Consider the following 21,203-nt stretch of genomic DNA (forward strand, 5'->3'; position numbering starts at 1 on the left):
ACGATATATGCTCACTTATAGTGTCTCGAAAAGATGGCATGTCAACTTTAGTTTTCCCCTGTATGTGATGGGACTTTATGTACTGTGTTCACACTGAGCATGTGCTACCAATCAATGAGTAGACAGATTCCGGAGTAGAGCAAAGCAGATTTAAGTAGGCGGCAGCAGCATTTTCATAAATGCGTTACAAGAATAGCAGTGGGGTGACCAAGAGACTGGGTGAACACCAGAGCAGTGTACTGTACTATAATATCATCAGGAGCGTGTGTGTGATTGGTGGGATGACTATTTTGCTGGGCGGATTGACAAACTGCCGCCCGCTTGGGGCTCCTGTCTGAACTTGTTTTGCTCATAAACAAGGATATGAAAGTGCCATTTGATATCACAAATACACCAAAGCTGACACACTTCTTTTCCAACCTTTAACTACTAGAGAAATATGCAGTGAGTTTAATCAGTTGGCCCACTTAAACCTAATCTCTGTAAATAACTCTAAACTCTGTGACAATGCACTCTGTTGGTTGCAGTTTACCCACAAATTTGGCCCAGCTGATTCAAGGGTCTCATTCATCATAATGCATTATGCATGATGCCAGGGAACTTCTTTATATGAGCAGTGTGTGGTGACAATGAAACAATTTGTATCGCTGATTGGAATTATTAACCGCTAATCCACAATGAAAGGCAGTCAAACCACTTCCAGTTTCCACTGAGGGTAGAGCACAGACACACGAATAAGCAAATTGCTGTTATTGTTTGTATTGAACCTCTAATGCCATTCATTATCAGAAGCTATGAAGGACTTTCGTAGCTTAACTAAATCTGACAACGAGCCACTGGGATGTTGCAGGCATCCAAGTTGTTCTGGGAGACTGTATATTAAAAGGTTGCCATGTTAAGGCATTCCTTTGATGGTGAAAAAGGAGTATATAATAAGGAGATTCATACAAGGGAAGAGCACAAGCAATAATAAAAGGCAAACAGTGAGTGTTATTATTTCTCCATTCCAGCTATTCTCCCCTTCCTTAAAGTATTAAAAATGCATCTGATGGGCAGTAGTTGCCTCGGGGTAACTGAGAAGGAAGTTGTCCATGAAGACAGCAGTTACAGAGTCAGTTGTTCTTTAATCCCACAGTAGAACAGGCCACAAAGTAATCAGACCCCAGATCTGTGGTTAAAGTTACAAGCAGTCTAGTTCAGAGCAGAGAGAAAAGAGGGAGAGACAGAGAGGAAGCCTTTCACACAAGCAGAGAGGGGGGGGGGGGAGAAGAATTAAAGGGCCAATCTCTCCAGATGATGCACAAGGACACAACGAATGAATGAATGAGATTGTGATGTTGTTGCACATTCCCCGGGCCCCACGTGCTCACTTTTCTCTTTCTTCTCCTTCTCCCCCCTCTCTTCTTTCCTTTCCTTTTGTTTTGTTTAAAATTTAACAAGGTCTGAAACAGTGGAGGGCTGAAGCGGGCATCCGGGGTGTTTTGGCTCAGCTTCATGTCACATGCAGGGGCCATGTGAACACAGTGGCACTGACAGAGAGAGAGAGGGTGGGGGCAGTGAGAAGAGAGAGGGATAGTGAGAAAAAAAAGAACTATAGAGGGGAAGTCTTTAACCAGAGCGACTGGGAAGCAGTGAGAGCTAGAAGTCGGGTGAGAGTTAATAAAATGACGAGAGACACACCACAGACAAAACAGGAACTGGAAACAGAATAAGAATGACTGAAATAATAAGCATGTGCAATATAAAACAGAATAACATGCAACGACAACATATGCAACATAACTTCCTGGTACAGCAGGTGACCGCTCCACTTTTTTTTTCCAGGGCCTGGGTGATTATCACACTGCACAGCTAAAAGCAGGAGACAAGAAAATTATGAAGTGAGATTGGCTGCACGTGCAGTTATGTCTCCAATATAACAATCCTGTAATAAACCCTATGGTTATGAAGCTTGTAAAGTTTTAGGGCTAGCCCCTATTGGTTTTGTTTTTTGAGAAATATGTTCAGATTTTGATTTGAATATTAGAAGTACCTCTCTACACAATGCATTCCAACACACAGTGGTCCATTGATTTAAGTGCTACACTACGTACAATTTTAAATTAGTTGTACTTGAATATTTCCATTCTTTGCTACTTTATACTTCTACTCCACTTCATATTACAGAGAAATCCTGTACAGCTGTAGTTACTAGTTACTTAGAAGATTAAGATCTTACATACAAGACATATGATTGCATTTTAAAATATGATACATGGTTATAGATTAAACCAGCCAACAGTATATAAAGTGGTTAAAATGAGCTCCAATCTGACCAGCTGCAGTCTGTCTGCTGTTTGTGTTAAGAAGACAGCACGCAGTGGGTTTTTAGAGCATATTTGAGGAACGCAATGCTTTGAACTATGAATTATAGCAGCTTAAGTGTATTTTTATGATAGTACTTTGGAACTTTTACTTGTGTAAATGTTACTTGTGATTACATATTTTTACATTGTGGTGTTGCAGCACCACCACTTACAAAAGACTTATTTGTTACACAAACTTACACAAAGATAGGATTTATTGCAGGTCTAACTGTACTACATTAGGCTGCAAATTTGTAGCTATTAAACACAATGTAAGATGCTGAAAAGGTAGCAAACATTTGGAATTGCAGCATTTAGCCTGCAAGGCAAGGCAGCTTGAATTCAATAATGAGGTGCTGTGGATATACCTTCAGGATCAAAGTATGGTACCTGTGCATTAACCGTAACAGTAACTGTGCAAAGCATGTACGTCTATGGGGTTGTGGCAGTGTCCTTCTGTTTGCTTTCAAAGCCTCTCTCTAAAAAGACACACTTGCCAATGAGGAAGTATCATTCTTGTGCTTCAGCCTTTTTGGAGAGAGATGAACTTTAAACTAGGTCATTTCATATCACCAACTCTGCCGCTTTCTATTGGAGCAGAGTCCATAGAAACGAGCTCAGCTCCACCCAAACACACCTTATCTAGCTGTGTCCAGATGACACAAACAAAGATTCAGGACAGTTTGGTAACGCTTTGAATTCCTTTCACAAAATAGCCTACTATTCGATAAACACTTCATCTAGGCTACTTAGCCTTTGGTATCTGCGGTGCAGGAAGGTGCCTCTGTAAAAACAAAATCACATATAAAACAGCTGCCCCAAAACTGATCCTTTTGTAATTACTAAATGTGTGTTAAAAAAAATGAAATTCTAATACATTTGAATTATAAACACAATGCAAAATAACCTCTCTGGAGACTCGAGCTTTGTAAAGCAAATCATTTTAAGCACCACTGGAGCGCTGGTATTTTAAAACCTCCCATCCAGGAATTGACACAGTTCTGTCCTGTACACAAGCAGGCAAGCAGGCCGTGTGTTCCCTAATCGGAATGTTTGGGCCTCTTTAATGCTGAGAGTTGCAGATGTTGTCTGGTATTAGGCTGTGCTGCTGCTGATCAAAGCTGCAGAGAGTGAGCCCCTGCTGGCCTTCCTCTAACCCCCCCCCACTCCCTCCCCCCTCATTCATACAGTATGGTGAGGGCAGGGACTGGTGCTCAACTCGGGTACAGTCAGCCTACTCCATGACCCCACTGAAGGGGGAACCTTTTCACTGCCTTGGCTCGTGAACACCAGATACTGCAACCCTCTGAGGTTTCTGGGGAGCATTCGGCAAGGGCAGTTTGACAGACGGCTGAGAGGCCGGGCTGCTCCCATAAGGCAGGCTGCTAACCTTCTCTACCCCCTCTCCCAATTCCCTATCTCAGAATGTGCCGCCAGGCAGACACAAATGACATATCAGCATGACATTGTTCAGCCTAGATTTAGCTGCTAACCACAAAGAAATGAGAATTTCAATTGCATATACCTCTGTTACTTATTTCCACAGGGGGCATGAACCAAACACAACTGTGCACCAAAGCATGCACATTCACACACAGAGAAGACAGTGAGAAGAGTGCTAGACCTGTAGAAATAATAACCTGAGCTGTTAGTTTTTTGCCTTTTATTATTATTAATATTTTGTAGAGACAATTATGAGGGTGACCAGTAATTCTTGGGAGTGAAACGCAATAAGCTAGGGAGAGATAAAGAGATATGGGAGGATAAATGGAAACTGTCAGATGGTGTGAGGGAGGAGATGCGAGGAAAGATAGTGAGAGAAGAGGGAGGAGGATCGATCATGAGAGAAATTGAGAGAGGGAGAAGATTCGGCGCGAGAGGACGGTGGGAGGATGTCAGCCAAGAAGGCAATCTATATTAGACAGAAAACAGTTCCCCTGGCTTTAACTGCTACAAGCTGAAACCACCGTCCTCTCCATGTCTGCCTCAGTAGACACACACACGTGTGAATCCTCAGAGACACACACATCCACCTCCACGCTGAGGCTGTATCACCACATTTCATTTAAGACCATGTCTACACGTGTGGCATGCACGTGGAGACATGAAATGCATAAATCTATTCTTTGATTGCACGCTTTTTATCTTGGGGCGCACACACGCAGTAGTGAACGCAAAAAACCTCAGCGCACACCGACACATGCGTATTGGATTTGAGCTCTAGAACGTGTGAAATCTGATTACACAATTACATAATGACTCAGCAATAGGCCATTTAGAAAGACCATTAGCGGTCAGGCGAGGACCTGGATGTGAGAAAGGATGAGGCAGCCTAGTGCCTCACTCCTGCAAAGTCCTCCCAGGAGTGTTTGCATACATGGAGATGCAGTAGTTTTGGTTAACTAAGCCACGTTTTATAGATTCAAGTCCAACTGACACTCAAATATTGCAATTTATAAATCCCTGGAGAGCAACACATCATTTGAATGGCAAACTTTCATTCAAACTAAGCTACTAGGAGGGATCCCCATATAGCTATCAGGATAACCAGCGACCAACGATAAGAAACCGACAAAAAAACAACAATGACATTTGCACCGACTGTTCTCCTTCTGCCTTTAAAATTTTTCATAGAGATGCGAATGTGGGAGCAATCTGGTGCGCTGACTGTACGAAGAAAGCAACGTGGCACAGACCAAACAGAGTGAGTGGTTTTCTGCTTAATAGCTGCAACAGCCTGCTGGAGAAAGTTGGGAGCTTCATTAAGCCTTTAAACCCTGCAGAGTGCCTTAAGTCATCACGTCACCAACCGCTGCCTCCTCAGAGAGGGCCCGAGGTACGAGTGGAAAGATCGGGCATTGAGATTCCTCAAAGCTTTTAGGGTACTATTAATTAGTAATCTAACTTATCCTTGTCTTCTTAAAATGTTAACATCTCATGTCTACATGGAACATAGACATCCTTTCAGCAGGACTGCTGGTGTTTCCATTACTCATGCCTCTGTTGAGATTTTTCTCTGGTTATACTGTAGATTGAGTGCTTCTAATATTAATAAAAACCTTTATTTGAGTAACAATTTAAAGCCAAAAATGTATCAAACCCTTTTGTGTATTGCAGTTTTATATTTCTAGGATGTCATTTAACAATACACAATATCGTGTTCATTTTATTTATTTTTTGTCCCATGATAGTCCTGTGGTCGTCTGCTAAAACGTGACCCAAAATAAAGTTTGAGAATGAAGCGGCTCTTGTGAGAAACAAGAGACGATTTAAAGAGAAACACAAAGAAAGTAAGCAAGAAGTGAAAAAGTATGAATACTCTACTGTAAGTACACATGTGAAATAAGGCATGGATACCAGACCCAAGGCCGACGGGTCCCGACGGGCCGGGCCGGGTTCGGACACATCAGCGCGATAAGGCATTTGTTGTAAAATGGTGCTGCAGCTCCTTTAAAGAGAGCTCCGTGTGTGTGTGTGTGTGTGTGTGTGTGTGTGTGTGAGAGAGAGTGTGTGTAGTAAGTGGGCAGAAGAGAGATAGCCTAGAGAAAGAGGAAACATGCGTGTTGTAGATCATGCAACCGGAGCAGAGTTAGTGGTTATTCGTGTTATAACGTCGGCCCTGGAGGTAACGAGTCTCTCCTGGTTTTCTGATCACGGTCGGAAACGAAGCGATCAGGAGAGGTTAACACATTGAACATGTTAACAGCTGATTAACGTGCGCTTGTTGCCCCGTGTGCGCTGATGCGCTCATCTGTTGACATTTCCGAATGCCTTCCTATAGTTGCTTAATAAAAGCTTTCCACAAACGTAGCCTACATGTGTCATTAGTATGAGGAAAAACAAATGAGATTTTAACTGTGTCGGGCTCGGACACAAATTTCTTAATAACTGTCGGGCTCGGGCCGGGTTCAGACACGGCTCTGTCGGACACGGGCCGGCCTCGGACAGAAAAATTCGGCCCGATCCGGACTCTAATGTGAAAGGATTTTTTGTTCTTTTTCAAATGGTGCTTTTCCATTACATGGTACCTGCTCGACTTGCCTCGACTCGACAGACTGTGCGTCCGTTTTCCATTGCAGATTTTAGTACGCCTCAGCGTGGCTGGTCATCATGGCGATGCCGCAGGAAACTGCTGTGACATAATTTTCAATGCGACTCACTCAGTGTACACAACGTTCTCTTAAAGGAACACGCCGACTTATTGGGAATTTAGCTTTTTCACCGTAACCCCCAGAGTAAGACAAGTCGATACATACCCTTCTCATCTCCGTGCGTGCTGTAAAGCTGTCTGACGGCTCCAGCGGCATCAGCCCATCACAGAACAGGCAGGCGAATGGTTCCAGTAATCCTACTGCTCCGAATAAGTGACAAAATAACGCCAACATGTTCCTATTTACATGTTGTGATTTGTAGAGTCACAGCGTGTACAAAAAACAACGTAACATGAGACACAGCCATCTTCTAACCGTAAACAAACCGGGAACTATATTCTCAGGCGGAAGAATATAGTACTTGGGCGGAGTGATATGCTCGTCTGAGAATATAGTTCCCAGTTTGTTTACAGTTCAGAGACCTGTTGGTAAACTTTTTCATTCCGTGTTGCCCCATCTAGCTCTCGCTGGATCCGCTCATCCGGAACCAGACGCAAAAAAGTATTTACCTCCTCAGTTGACCACGGCGTAGTTTTGCGGCTTGCCATAACTAAAATATATATAAAGTCCTGTAAATAGTGCAGAGAGTAGCTATATATCTCACTATCTCTGGCTAAACTATTTAAAAATGGCACGTTTGTTCAGGTCAGGACGGTCAGGACACTCCTCACTCTTGTCTGCTGATGACGTAGTGAATAGTGACGATTCTCTCTGACCTATCTGTAGTCTGCAGAATTTCACGTCACCTTTTCGGCTCGCCTCAGCTCGCTTGGAACCTCGACTGAGGTGGTACTAAAAAAAGTACCTGTTAGCAGGTACCAGGGACTTTTTTTCGTAATGGAAAACCAAAAAAGGCGAGTAGAGTTGAGGCGAGTCGAGCAGGTACCATGTAATGGAAAAGCGCCAAAAGTCTCAATATGAACACACGGTTTTGATCATTTAAAGATGCTGTGGATTTAAGCAGGTGATGACAATACATAATCGTTGCAATGTTAGCCTTAGATCTGTACTGCAGCTAGGCCCTAAAGCAATACAATAGTAAGTTATTATTTGACTACTGTCATTTTAAAAAAAAACTGAGAAATAAGGGTTCCCATTACTAATCATGATCACAACGTTTTTGAAATTATAACTTTCACCAAAGTATTACCATAAATGTGCAAAGCTATAAAACGTGTAAACAGGTACATTCAACGCTTTTGTTAAAGCAGAGCCATTATCTGCAACATTCCATTAGATATATCTCTGCTTTTATTAGTTCTGCATGAACAACTCCTGCCAAGTTCACCTTGCTGGCAGATACTGAAAACAACATGGGAATTACCTGAAAATTGGGTGCAGCATGTTAAAGCTGTTTTCGACCATGACTTTGTTCCACAGAAGGCTTGAGCTATAAACCTGAGTGGAGCTGAAAAGGGATTAATACCTTGACAGTTTCCAGGCCAGTATGTGCCAGTGGTCATTATTTTTGCTCATAAAAGCAAGCCAAATCTTAACACCACTTTATATTAACATGCAACTGCTTTAAAAAAAAAAAAAGCATGCATTTCAACTTTAATGGGGTAAGTAGAAAGCTCTCAAAAAGCAGTGGGTATGAAGTTCATGGATGTGAGTTTATGCAAAGCTGAGTAGCCTAATGAATCTAAATAATTGAGTGTGCTGCTTTGGTTTGGAACTCTGGGTCCTCCACCTCTCTAGGGAAGCCCCCTGTGCCACTATATGTTAGGGTTCCTCTCTCTCTCTCTCTCTCTCTCTCTCTCTCTCTCTCTCTCTCTCTCTCTCTCTCTCTCTCTCTCTCTCTCTCTCTCTCTCTCTCTCTCTCTCTCTCTCTCTCTCTCTCTCTCTCTCTCTCTCTCTCTCTCTCTCTCTCTCTCTCTCTCTCTCTCTCTCTCTCTCTCTCTCTCTCATTACTGAGCGACACTAACCTTTGCCCTACCCTTTTACCTGAATGGGCAATTAAATCAAGGCTATGACTCAAGTGTACAGTTAGAAAAATCTGTTTTTACTCTTGAGGAAGTGTACTCTTATTTACAGTGTTGGCATTTTAGACCTCTCAGCAAGAATGTGAATGTATTGATTAAATGAGTCGGTGTATGTTTTTTTTTTTTTTTACTCTTTACTCTTTACACTTGTACTCAAACTCTAATAAAGCTGGCTAGGCATTACAAGAGGCTCCTGTGTGGGCAGCCCTGAAAGGATCACTCGTCAGCCTGCCAAAGAGGACAGCGGCCCTTTGATCTAGGCAGCCTTCTGTACGTTGTGTGTGTGTGTTGTGTGTGTGTGTGTGTGTGTGTGTGTGTGTGTGTGTGTGTGTGTGTGTGTGTGTGTGTGTGTGTGTGTGTGTGTGTGTGTGTGTGTGTGTCATCTGGTCACTGCAGTGTCTATGCACTCAAACCATGACCTGAACCCTTCAAAGTCAAACTGGCCTCCGCATTGTCCAAAGGATCTGGCAAAATGCATCTTAGCAACTGTTCGACTTAACAGCCTATTCCCAACATTCTCCTGCTTCCCAAATCCTGCTGAGTACCTCTTCTGTCAATCTTTTTTAAGATACAGTACATTTTACTGGCCGCTCATGTACTTATTAATATCTAGGTTATATAGCATCAACATTTCACAGTGCTCTTATTGAGCGACTGGGCAATATGACAGTTTAGATACTGGACTTCCTGTATTAAAGTCCTCTTTGCATGCACAGGCGCCCAGACAAAAAGGCCCTTGGTGTGACTGAGGTCTACAGTTGTGGCAGCTGCGTCTCAGTCAGCCAGCAAGTCAGCTGAGACTGGCCCTATCTCCACTATCTAGGCAGGACAACCATTCAAAGGCAGCGCAACATGTGTCGCTGTGGTATCCCCTCGTAGACCGCGTCCCCCTAACCCCCTCGCTCCACTTCCTCCTCAGCAGACGTGACTGACATTCTAGACGAGCCAGTGTACATTCCTCACATGCTTCAATCGTGTAAGGAAAGAGAGGAAGAGTAGAGCAGACATGTAACCAGTCAGCGCTGCTTTCTCTTTACAGTGCATGCATCTGTGAGTGCTCTTCTGTGTCCTTCTCTATATGACAGAATTAGGCCTTTTGTGCAGACTGCATACTGAGTGCTGCGTAGTGTTATTGGCTGTGTGTGTGTGTGTGTGGGGGGGGGCTGGAGAGAGCTCAGGTGACCACAGTTAAGCTGTCTCACATGGGATGTGGAGGCGTCGCCCTCCGAGGGGCATCAGGGCTACTTCTGCTACTGCTGGTTGAGCTCAGCTGACTGCACAGGCTCGTGTAGAATTCATTTGTTTTTTCCCCCTAAATGCACATCCACCCACATGAGTCCCAGTGTGCATGCTCATACATCCTGCCATATGATGCTATTGAAATGAAATCATTCTACCTCAAGCAAACCAGTATTCAAGAGCACAAAAGGTCATGACGCGCATGCGACTGAACGTGAATAGGAGCGCATGTGGCCATTTTCAGCTTCGTATTGAGTGACCTCTGGTTCAACTGCCTCTTGTTGGACAGGAAGAGTGTTAGTGCCTCTCTTTTCCATACTTCCAACAAACTGTTTCTCCTCAACTGTCCTCACCAGACACTCAGTTTCACCCCCCACAATTTTTTTTTTAAACAAAACAGCAATAGCAGCAGTGGTGGATGCAGTGGCGTGGTGAAGAAAAGGGCTTCCTGAGCTTTAGAGGAGCACGTTAACCCAGCTTGGCAGGCAGTTAGTTAGTGTGACAGTAGCCACGCTGGATGCCAATAGGATAGGCACTGTGCAGCATCTCAATGACCAGAATTCACTGGGTACACAGAGAGGGTTTATGGTCCTCCCACCCCTACTCTCCATCCAACCACAAAGGCATTCAGCCTTTTCATTAGGATGATAATGGGGCAAAAGCCGGAAAGGGCCCCATGTCCGAGCACCATAAGTTGTGGTGATGGCTTTGTGGCGATGTCATGCGTGTCCATGGGAGCACAGTGTGCTGCTACGGACCGACAAAGACAGTCCAGGACAGAAGAAAAAAAAAAAAAACAGACCTGAAATTTTAAAGGATGTCCCTGAGGCAAGGTCGATCTGGCAAACCACCAGCCTTTACACCCTGACCTCACTCTGACCCATTCATCCACCACACAATTAAACCTGAACATGGTAAACTATCACTGGAAAACACACTCCGGCTAAAAGACTTTTAATAATAACCCTATAAATTGCTGCCGCAGTTATCAGTAAAGGTCTTGAGCTGCACTCACCTTGACTGACAGCATTCACAATGCGGACAGCGGACAACAATAGCAGGGACATGGGCCTGTTCTTTTCAGTCCTACAAGAATTTCCATTAAGACTCTGAGCTTATGCCACTAACTGTGTGCTCCCACCGCTCTACCCTCTTGTGAAAATGATATTCTGTCTCAGCAAAAAAAAGAAAATAAACTGTTGCTTTGCTCTATTAGTACAATGTCACAATGCACACCTGTCCTGCATGTTTATGCATGTCTGCCTCATTTTGTGACAGGCTACAGGTTGTCAACCTGTTACAAACACTACACTAAGGATCTGCAGTCCAAACTATGTAATTTGCAACAGAGAGGGCCTCAACAAGTCCCAGAATGAGCAGAAACCTGATCATGAGAGAATGTGATTCTATCGGAGTGCATCATTTCACTTACCTGCATAGAAACGTAACAAGGAGCCAATTTCCGTGTTAAGCCCTTCCTCTTGAACTCTCCACGGGTCCTTAAATCCAAGCTTAAAGAGAAAGTCATTCTGGATCTGCAGAGGACTCTCATCTGGGCTAAGCCTCCTGACAGCCTCACCATGCAGCTGAACATACAGTGTGGGGCTGGAATCACAGGAATCTCCATTGTGTTCTGCTGTCAGCCCTGATTTTACAGCACCTTGGCCACAGTCTGGATCTTGGATATCAGGTGTATTACCTGTAGAACACTCTCTTGACAATGAGCCGGCACTACTGCTGGGTGGCAGGCTGCCCAGACTGTGTGGGTTGAGTCTGCTGTCTGGTCCCATATTGTTTGCCATGTCGTCTAAATGTCCTATGTTGCACAATTTGTAGTTGGCAGTGACAGCACTGATTCCATTGGTGTGGTGTTGCGAGATGGGGTCCATGCTTGTGCTCGACGCAGGAAAGTCGAGGTCCAATTCGTCCGAGGAGCTGCCATACATGTCGTGGCCCTCTGTAGCACTATCAAATGAGGGGCTGAGGATGGATGCCTCTGTGCCCAGGACCATGTCATCGCTGAGGGAGTCCCTGTGCTCGCTGAGCCTGGCCCCGGAGCTCAGGTCATCAAACGCACTGCTCTCCACATCTGAGCCAGAATTTAATCCATAGCTGTCCAAACAGTTCCTGTGCTCCGAGTCATCATCATTGAGGGTCTCCATGTTAGAGTTAGAATTTAAATCTGACAGTGAACAGGCTATGTTGTCTTGTGACTCTGATTCTGGGGTGAAAAGTTTTCCATCAACGTCCTGTTGCTTTTGCCTCTCATCTGCATTCTCCATGAGCAGCAGTCTCAACCTGCCACTTGGATGGCCCCTTAATTCTGAGGATTCCAGGGGAGTCAGGTGATTGCATTGTATACTCGAGTCTTCATTCACCTTACATGGGTTATCATTATATTCATACTTCACATTGCAGTTGCCATTTTGGTCAGTCTTGGGGTTATCTTTACAAAAAATGCGCATAACAGAGCTGGACTTACTGCAGAGTTTACTCAGACGGAGCGCCACCTCGCCGGCTGTGGTGTCCATAGTGCAAAGAACCGGCTTGGGATATGAGGGCGTCAGTTTGTCGTGGACATGTATGGAGCCCCGGTGGAGATCTGCTCTCACCCACTCGCGATCTGCGGGCTGCAGCTGCATGTTCTGTCGGTGCTTCAGCAGAGTCTTCCTATCCAGACTCCGAGTGTGTAAAGACGCAGAGGACAGGGCCGAGTTCATCTTGGCGGTGACAGCTGAGGTGGCGGCGGTGGCTGCAGCTGCGGCGGAGAGGTTTCTCTTCAAGCGCCTCCGTCTCAACAGGAGAGCGCTGGAGTTGCTGGATGAGCCCCGGCCATTAGACGCCACAGTTCTGTTTGACGCATTAACATTAGATCCCGCTGAAGAAGCGGAATGAGAAAAGCTATTCCCATTCTTTGCGTCTACGCGGGAGGGTGCCGAATGTCCACCGCCATCATCCACTGGAGTCCCCCGGGCGACAGACAGTCCGCTGGGCTTCTTCATTAACTTGGTCGCGCCTCCATCGGACACACCATCCTGAGCGACAGCCTGCACACTTTCCATCTCTGCCAATGAAAAGTCCCCCACTCTAAATAAATAACGGTGCGCACTTGGTTACACCTACAACCACTACATTTAAAAGCCTTAAAAGCGTGTCCACCGTGGTAAATGTCCGCCAACTGGGCGGTGTTGCTGACTTCCACTAGTAGTCATTCACTTCTTGCCTTCCTTTCCCTGTCGGAGTCTCCTCCGCTGCTCCTAAAAAACATTTTACCGATTAAATTTGCTGCGAAGAGGCTGGGCGCGCGGAGACGTGACTGTGCGTCCCATTTGGACCGAAATACAGCGCTAGAATATGAAATGAACGTCGGCCGACCTCCTACGCAAATACTGACTGATATATATTCATGAGGACACAAGATGGGGGTCGCTAACAACAACGCAGTGGATTGTGGGAAGTGTATTGCGCCAGAAAACGTACTGCTGTCTCCGCTGCAGGGAAGAAATGATGTCATGAATACATTTCCCAAGAAGCTTTTCTTCAGTTTCAGTCAAGTGAGGCGGTGAGCAGATGAGAGGCGTAAACATAGCTCGTATAAAATGTTTGGTGTGCAGCTACAGAAGTGCTCTTATCTGCTGTAGTGTGTTATCTCTGTATGCTAACACTGCAAAAAAGCTCCCATATCACTCAATGTAGTTACGTTACTGCACACGCAGACAAAACTTATCAGCTGTCAACTGTTGAATATGAGAGAAACGTTGAACTGTCATATAGGCTATTAGGGTTCCGCTTCATTAAATTCTGCTTCATAGCAATTCGCTGTATGTCTATTTATTTTAGACTAGTGGTGACGAGGCAAATAACTTCAGCACCATCTCATCAGGACGCCATTTCACAAGGCCATTGCTGGCTCAGATGCTCCTATTCTATTGTGTTTCTCGCCATCTAGTGGCGCAAACCGCAAAGCTTGACCTAAACTTTTTCTCCTGTTGAGGACACAGCGACCCTGACCAAGGGGAAAGCTGGTGGTTTTAGTTTTTTTTTTTGTTTTTTTTTTCAGGTCACCTTCTTTTAAACTTAACTTAACTTTAAGCCAAACGGGGTTGTATTATTATTAGACGTGCAAATCCAAATGTAGGCTGTATTGTCAAGTATATTAAGGTTTGCAACGCTAAATCCAGAACATTTGCAAACTGACTTTTGTAAACATGGTGCTAGATATGCAGATATCATCTTACATTGATATCTTACATTAGTTTATCTTAAAAATCATTACCTGTTAAAATGATTAAAAAGCTCTGCCTTTATTAATAATGAAATAAAACAGACCTTTAATTTCTCTGATTGGTGGAGAAACGCAAACAAAATGCGGACTGCAGCCTACATCTAAAGCGTAAACACAAATGTGAATATCAAATATGATCAGCTTTATCTGGTATAAAAGGGTCACATTTTCAACCCTATTGAAGCATACAGGCTGTTGAGCATCATCCTGTCAATCTGCAATTGCTCCCTGATTTAAATAAACTTTGTTTCGATTTCAAACCCACATCAGCATGTTTATCAAGTCGAAAAGATGACGTAATAATCAGTGGAAAGCCTGCAGAAAATAACTGGAAACATCACACTTTAAGGGAAACATATGATTACCTATTTTGAATGTAAAGATAGAAAGTTATGTAATATTGTAAATCTCTTTATTTTATTAGGTGAGTTCCATATCCATAAGGCAACATTTTCCAGATCTACACCGTGCTTCAGACTATTCCAGGTTGAATTTGACAAGTACTTTGAGTCTCTTAAGTTGGTATCCAATAAGAAAGCTATCTTAATATCTGATGTCTATTCAAATTTCTTTAAGTGCTCCTGATGTCTATATTATTAAAGCAGTTTGAAAGTCTGTCACTTTTGTACGTGTGTATATATATATATTTTTTTTCTTCTTCATTTCTCTGTTTAGATTATTACTTTACTTATTTGCATATTTTTTGTATTTTATTTAATTACGAATTGTGATGACTGAATCTGTAATCTATATTTTCAAAATAAATAAAGTTGAAAAAAAATTGGAACCATTGTCAAATATTTACTTACATGTGTAAAGTGCTCTTTTCGAGATTGAAGAGGTTTCAAATATCTTGTATACATGGGGATTAATTACAAAATTTATTGAAAGTGACTATAGTTAACATGCCCATATGTACATATTTGGCTTACTGTAATCATTCCTCCTGTTTATGCTGGTTACTAAAATATCCCTTCCTATTTACATATGGGGGCATGATTATTATTATTTTTTTTAAATGAACCACTCCTTTAAAAAACAGGATGACATGGTATGTAAAAACAACTTCTTTTTACATTAGAGAAGGCACAGACATTTCCCGGCTCAACTGGTCACGTTTAACTATGTCCATTCGTTTGTGTTAAATTTATATATTTAGAGTAATGCATTTTTAACATCTCCATGGCTGAGTAGTTTATAATATGTCACTTATTTGCAGTCAGTGTCAGACCTCCCTTGGTTAAAAATGGGACAGTACGTATGCCACGATACCATTGCATTCATGAATTCTCTCAGGGTGGGAGCCTGACTGTGTTTCACCTGAACTACCTAACACCTGTCATTATTTAAATACACATTTGTTAGGAAGTACAGTATAATACAAAATTTAACACAGGCCTTACAGAAGAATGAGTAAAATGGGGAATAAAGTACTAAATCTACAGGGCAAAACATCTGTGAAGCAAGCCTAAATGCAAATACCTGAAATTGAAAACCTTGGCAATAAGCTTGGATGCAGCAGAGTGTTAAAGTGGTGCAAGTACTATGACCACCCCTATGGCACCTATGGACATAGGCAGCACTATAGGGTGACTTTTAATCTAAAAGAAATTATAAATCAAACAATTCAAATGCATTCAGAAATGGAATTTAATTGGCATGACGTATCCTTTACATGGTATTCTGTATTTAAAAAATGAAAAAAGGAACACTTTCAAATTCGTTCAGATGCTCTACCAACATGTTAAAGGAAACAGATTATTGCTGAATTCATGTTCCTCGATTCCAGCTTAAATGGAAAACCTCATGCTCAGCCCAGTGGCTCAGGTTCGTTTCTTAGAGCTGAAATGAGAACTGGAGAACTGTTTGTGTAAATTCATTCCTAATTATGCTCTATTGTACTGAACCTATGGATGGACATTTTCAAATAATGGCATGATGCTGGAATCCTATAGAAGCTTCTTCTAACACAAGAAATACCTCATATTTCAAAGTCTCTGAGATTAGATGACCCAATGAAATTTTTATAAAAAAAAAAAAAAAAGGAGCATTGTGATACGAGAATGACCTGTGTACAGATTCTAAGGATAAACCGCTCCAAACTCCCCAAAAATCAACCAAGATCCCTATTATTTCACATAAAATCCATAAAGTGCAAAACAAATTTTCTATGTTCCTAGGTTTTATTGGGTCATCTATCCATCACTGATCGAGACCTTGAAAATAAGGGAGAACACATTTTCCTTTGCAGACAGATGCATTCTAGTAGGCGGCCAACATCCAGTTACCGCTACTACTTTTCTTCATCTGACAAACAAGAATTTCATATTGCAACTTTAAAAGTAATACAGTAAAAATATTTAAAAAAAAAAATATTTGTGTACATAAAGCTTATGAACATTGGAATACTGGTGTAGGATCAGTGATCAGGTAACAAGACCGTTAAAGTGAAAAGACAAAATCGTCACCGATCTGATATCGAACAAATGTTTACACACTTGGGCCCTGACCTTAAAACAGTGACCATTTTAAAGCCAAACTCTTAACAGTGCAAAGAATTTTAGCAATAAACATTTTAAATTCCTGACTCAATGAATTCACTTATACCTGTACTCGTGTTTCAAAATCGAGAGTGCATCATTGTGTTCAATTGTAGATCTGAGACTGTGTTGGTAAGCTGTTAAAGAGGCAGATGTTTTTGGTGGCTCAGTCAAGATAAATGCAGAAAAAAAGTCCTCCTGAATAAAGCCTTCCTAAAGTAAAGTAGAAAAGTAAAATGAAAACCCTGAAGTGAGGCGTAATGTGTAAGCACAGTAAAAAAAAGAAGAAAAAAGTGGGGGTTACACCTGTAGTTTAACTTTTCTCTACAAAACAACAGATATTGCTTAGCCAAAACCTTATAATGACATAAGTAGAAAATTAAAAGTGTATAATACAATGCACACATTATGAGCAAAGATCATTAAACACACTGCTGCAAACAGAAAACAATGACGTGGTGAGGCAGCTCTTGGTATTCCGTTTCAGAGCTGGGACATGTAAAAACATGTAAATTAATCATTTATGATCTAAGTGCCTCTATCAAAAACAAGTAAAAACTGACAAAACATTATAAAACAGATAATTGTTGCACACACTGGAATCAGAATACATCTGCCAGCTGCATTTTTTACATTACGTTTTTAAGATTGTGACATGAATGAAACTTGGTCAAGCATGGTTCTTCTTTAAATGTAACTTTGCTTTTTTTCAGTATGAACAAAATGTACATTTGGAGAGAGTGTGGGCAATGCCCAAACTCTCAAATTCACAGTTAGCAATTAGATGTCAACATGGCCGGTACAGTAAGAATTGCACATAAGAGGGAAGAACAAAAGTCAGGACTACATAGTAATGACACAGAAGAGACTCTAGGGGGTGCTATAGCCTAGGAGAAGCAGAAGAAAAAGAATATTGCACATGATTCTAACGTTGCACCCTTCCCTCCCCCCTGTGTGTCTTTCTAAGCCGTTTCCAAAGTCCCAGCAGGTGGAGTAAAGATTGATCTCCTCCTGATGTAGTGAGCTCAGAACAAGCAACACTGCATCTTCAACACAGAGTTGTCCATAAGGGCTCGAGGAGTCCGGAGTGACACCATGATAACGAAGAGGGATAAAAACACGTCCACTGAGACAAGTCCACTGGTGTTATTGAGGAACCAAGGTACGGTTGCCCTCAGTAGATGTTGAAAGCGTCAATCAATTGCAACAAAACAAAAGCAAATTCCATAGAGGGGCGATGTGAATCAACTGGAGTCCTTATGTGCTACTACAGTGGATGGAGTAGTGGGTGTCTGCATCTTGGAGCGTAGTACCAACTCAGTTGTGTGGGTCTTGAAAAGGCATTTCAGAAGACATGGCCTTATTGTATAAACTGGCACCATTTTACTGTCCAGCACTTAAGGTTCTCAGTGGAGGAGAGCGCCGGTCCGGCACTGCTCAAGACAGTGGTGGTCTACTATGGTCTGTGAAACCTAAAAAGATGAACATAAAAAGTGGCTTTTCAAACATTTCATCACCTCGCCTAGAACTCACTGCAGCATACAGCCAATACCTTCAGCATGTGAATAGCTCCAGCTGTATATGAACTGATGTTAAAGGAATGCACGGTCACATGCAAATGAATGGATTCTGCACGTTACCTGGTTAAATGGCGACTTGACTCGTGCACTTCCATCTCATTGCTCTTGAAATCGTTGAGTTCCTTCCGTATAGCTGCCTGCAGAGGACAAACAAGAAGGAGATTTGAGAAAAGCTGCTGAGGCTTAGTACACAAACTGCAGCCTCTAAGTCCTGGCTCTACCTCCTTTTAGCGTGCTTCATGCATCATTTACGCCTATCTTAAGGCCATGGATGATTCTGCTGAATTCTCTTCTCACATCACTAAGAGCATGAACAACAATGATGTACAATCTGTTGCTGGCCTACTTGGGCAGTCAGCTTGTGTTTTTATAATATACAGTATGAAGTGGTGATACCATGGATTTACATAGACTTAAGTACACATTGAAAAAGCATTTTTAGTTTAACCAACAGTTATTTATTTTTATTTTTTAGAAAGTCAAAGCTGTACAGTGTATTTAGATGTTACAGGCTGTCAGTCCTTGGATGAAAAGCTTAAATATTATCCCAGGTTGCTAAAGATCAGAGGTATGCATTTAAGGGTTAACAGCACTTTTTTAAACATCTTATTTTCCTGGTTTGTTTTGAGAACAAACCAAAGCCGTCTTCCATTCATGTAGTTATACACATTCACATTTGGGACAATACTCAGTGAATCATGGCCTCTAAGTAGCACCACTGGAGCAGTGGAGGGCTGAGTGCCTTGGCCAAGGGTAGGATGACTGCAAAGAGATTCTCAAAGTGGGGGATGAGTCAAGGTTCCAGAAAATAAAATGATGTGCTGTGCCTTTTTTAATAAGCTTACGTCCTGTCTTAAATCGTATGTGTGACAGCAACCCAGCCGGGTGATGTCATTGCTTCTGCCATTCAGCATGACTCAAGAGAACGTCTCCAGCCTTGGAGAGTATGCTTCCGCGACAGGAGAACAAACAATATTCAAATCTGTGCTACATGGACGAAGAAAAAAAAAATTAAATGGGAGGAAAACATATCTCATCAGCAGAGCCTCGCTGCGGCTGAGGGGTCCTGAGGCACTGCGTGTCCAGTAACTCGCTTACGTAAGGGGAGTTGTTGCGCAATCAAAACGCTGAATTTTCCCACGATTTGTCCTCAGGTGTGACCTGCCGTGTTCAGAAGCACGCATCATCAAAGCAAAGAAGGCAGCATCACCGCTCCACAAAAAAAAATAAAATAAAGAAAAATAAAGAACTCATTAAAAGTCAGACGCACGGACCGCTGCTGCTCCAGGTTGTGTACTCACAACTGGGAACCAAACAGCTGAGGTGGAACTTGCTGTAACAAGCGAGGAAGAACACATCCTACTACAATTACTCTCCTGGGTTATGGTTTAACATGATGGGGTTTGAAGAAATTTGAAAGCAGATAAGGAGGGATCTTGAGATTTTTAAAAGATTAGCTCAATTTGACTAAGTGTAAGAGACACTTGCCTTGTCAGCTGCTGTGAGTCGGGTCCAGGGCTTATCTGCCCGCCTGTCGTAGTCCTGGGCATCGGACACCTCCACGTAGTCACTGAATTGGATGAGAATTTTGGCCTGTCTCAGCTCCTCTACAGTGGGTCTCTGGCTCAGCTGGAAAGAGAGGAGAAAGAAAGAGAGTTGGGGAACAGAAAACTAGGTGGAGTATTCCTAGACTTCGCTGTCACAGTTAGCAGCTTCTCCGAATTTGCATATATTCAATTCCTTCTAGAAAGACTACAAAAAAAAAGACCTGCACATCCAGTATTTCTTATGCAGGTGCGTCAGAAAGGAGTTCAATATCACATTGCTTTGGCATTCAGGACTTTTATTGAATCAATGGGCTAATAAATCTATCTTAAAAGAATATGCATAAAAAACAACAACATATCAATTGATTATTCAAGACAAGGGGATGAAAACCACCACAATCTGGCCAAATCAGCCAGGGCGCAATATCGACCAATATTAGCTTATCCCAGTTATCTGTAACGGCTTTAATGACAGTGGATAAAGAACAAGAAACTACAGAACTAAGATGCCAGAGGTCATTTAGAAACGGTGACGGCATTACACAACTTGTCCATCGGGGAATAAACTTCAACAGTTAAATGTTCAGTACATTTCCTGATCAAAATGTGCTAAAAAACAAAAATCAAAATGTAAGGGATCCTTACCTACAGCGCATGCGCAATGTTCTATGAATGCGTAGTTAGTGTGATATACAGTATAGGACGAGCAGGTTGGTTTAAAATGGACTGGACGTTTTTACACTGTGATGCATACAACAAATTCCCTCCAACAGCTGTGAGATTTGTGTTTTAAGCAGCATGTCTGCAGGCGATCAGAAAGTGCTATAATCTAATTGAAAGTGAAGGGAACACGCTCAACACCTCCATATGGGGCCAAAGAATTTGGCAGCCAACACGTCGAAGGGCCAAGGGTAACAAGGACGTCAGCGTCTCTCGGGGAGACCTGAGAACACCGGACCTGTAACAAACTAGATTTTTACTGCTCGCTACAGACGAGTCACTGTCACAGTGTTTGCTTTTCCTGGCCAACAATTTACCCCCTCCAAATTTAGTGTGCGTTTGCACCTTTGGAGCTATTTTGGACTCACCTTTCGTGATAGCCTTCGTTTTATCTCCCTCTTCTCCTCAATCTCCTCTTGCTCATTGCGAGCTGCAGAGAACCAGAGGATGAGCGTTATACTGCGAGTGCAAACAGTGGACTGAACATGAAATGTTTAGAAAGTACTGAAAGGGGAACAAACACTATTTGCATAATGTGGCTCATTTAGATTCACACTAAACTGGATAAGTTCCTTACAGCCCAAAATAGTTTCCATCATTGGCTGTTTAATGCTATTGGGCATGAGTATCAGGGGAGAATGATTGCTTTGTTCCTTTTAAGTTGTCCCAGCACTTTTTGGTCCAATGTTACTGATCAAGTGATTAACCTATTTAAGAATAATCATTTCTTTCTTTTACAAGAAAAAAAACTTCCATGTGTTGTATATTCAGTGATTTACAGAGACAAAAAGCTCCAACTCAGAGGAGGAAGTTA

General features: G+C 42.5%; 2 protein-coding genes across 4 annotated transcripts in view; both read right to left on the bottom strand.

Annotated features, from left to right (window-relative positions):
• Window positions 1-13,109, bottom strand: part of phlpp1 (PH domain and leucine rich repeat protein phosphatase 1) — a 48,547-nt gene extending 35,438 nt beyond the window's left edge. The window contains exon 1 of the mRNA XM_039814976.1: window positions 11,150-13,109. Within this exon, the coding sequence (XP_039670910.1) occupies window positions 11,150-12,779 (1,630 nt within the window). The 5' untranslated portion in view covers window positions 12,780-13,109. The remainder of the gene's footprint in view (window positions 1-11,149) is intronic.
• Window positions 13,110-15,634: 2,525 nt separating this feature from the next.
• The window catches only part of LOC120567969 (phosphatase and actin regulator 1-like), a 46,546-nt gene continuing 40,977 nt past the window's right edge, over window positions 15,635-21,203 (bottom strand). For all 3 annotated transcript variants that reach the window (XM_039815109.1, XM_039815108.1, XM_039815110.1), the window contains exons 9-12: window positions 20,758-20,819; window positions 19,611-19,751; window positions 18,183-18,259; window positions 15,635-18,014 (exon numbers count right to left, since the gene is read on the bottom strand). In XM_039815109.1, the coding sequence (XP_039671043.1) occupies window positions 17,999-18,014; window positions 18,183-18,259; window positions 19,611-19,751; window positions 20,758-20,819 (296 nt within the window). In that variant the 3' untranslated portion in view covers window positions 15,635-17,998. The remainder of the gene's footprint in view (window positions 18,015-18,182; window positions 18,260-19,610; window positions 19,752-20,757; window positions 20,820-21,203) is intronic.

The sequence above is a fragment of the Perca fluviatilis genome, chromosome 11 (genome assembly GCF_010015445.1).
Source record: "Perca fluviatilis chromosome 11, GENO_Pfluv_1.0, whole genome shotgun sequence".
NCBI classification, from domain to species: Eukaryota; Metazoa; Chordata; class Actinopteri; order Perciformes; family Percidae; genus Perca; species Perca fluviatilis.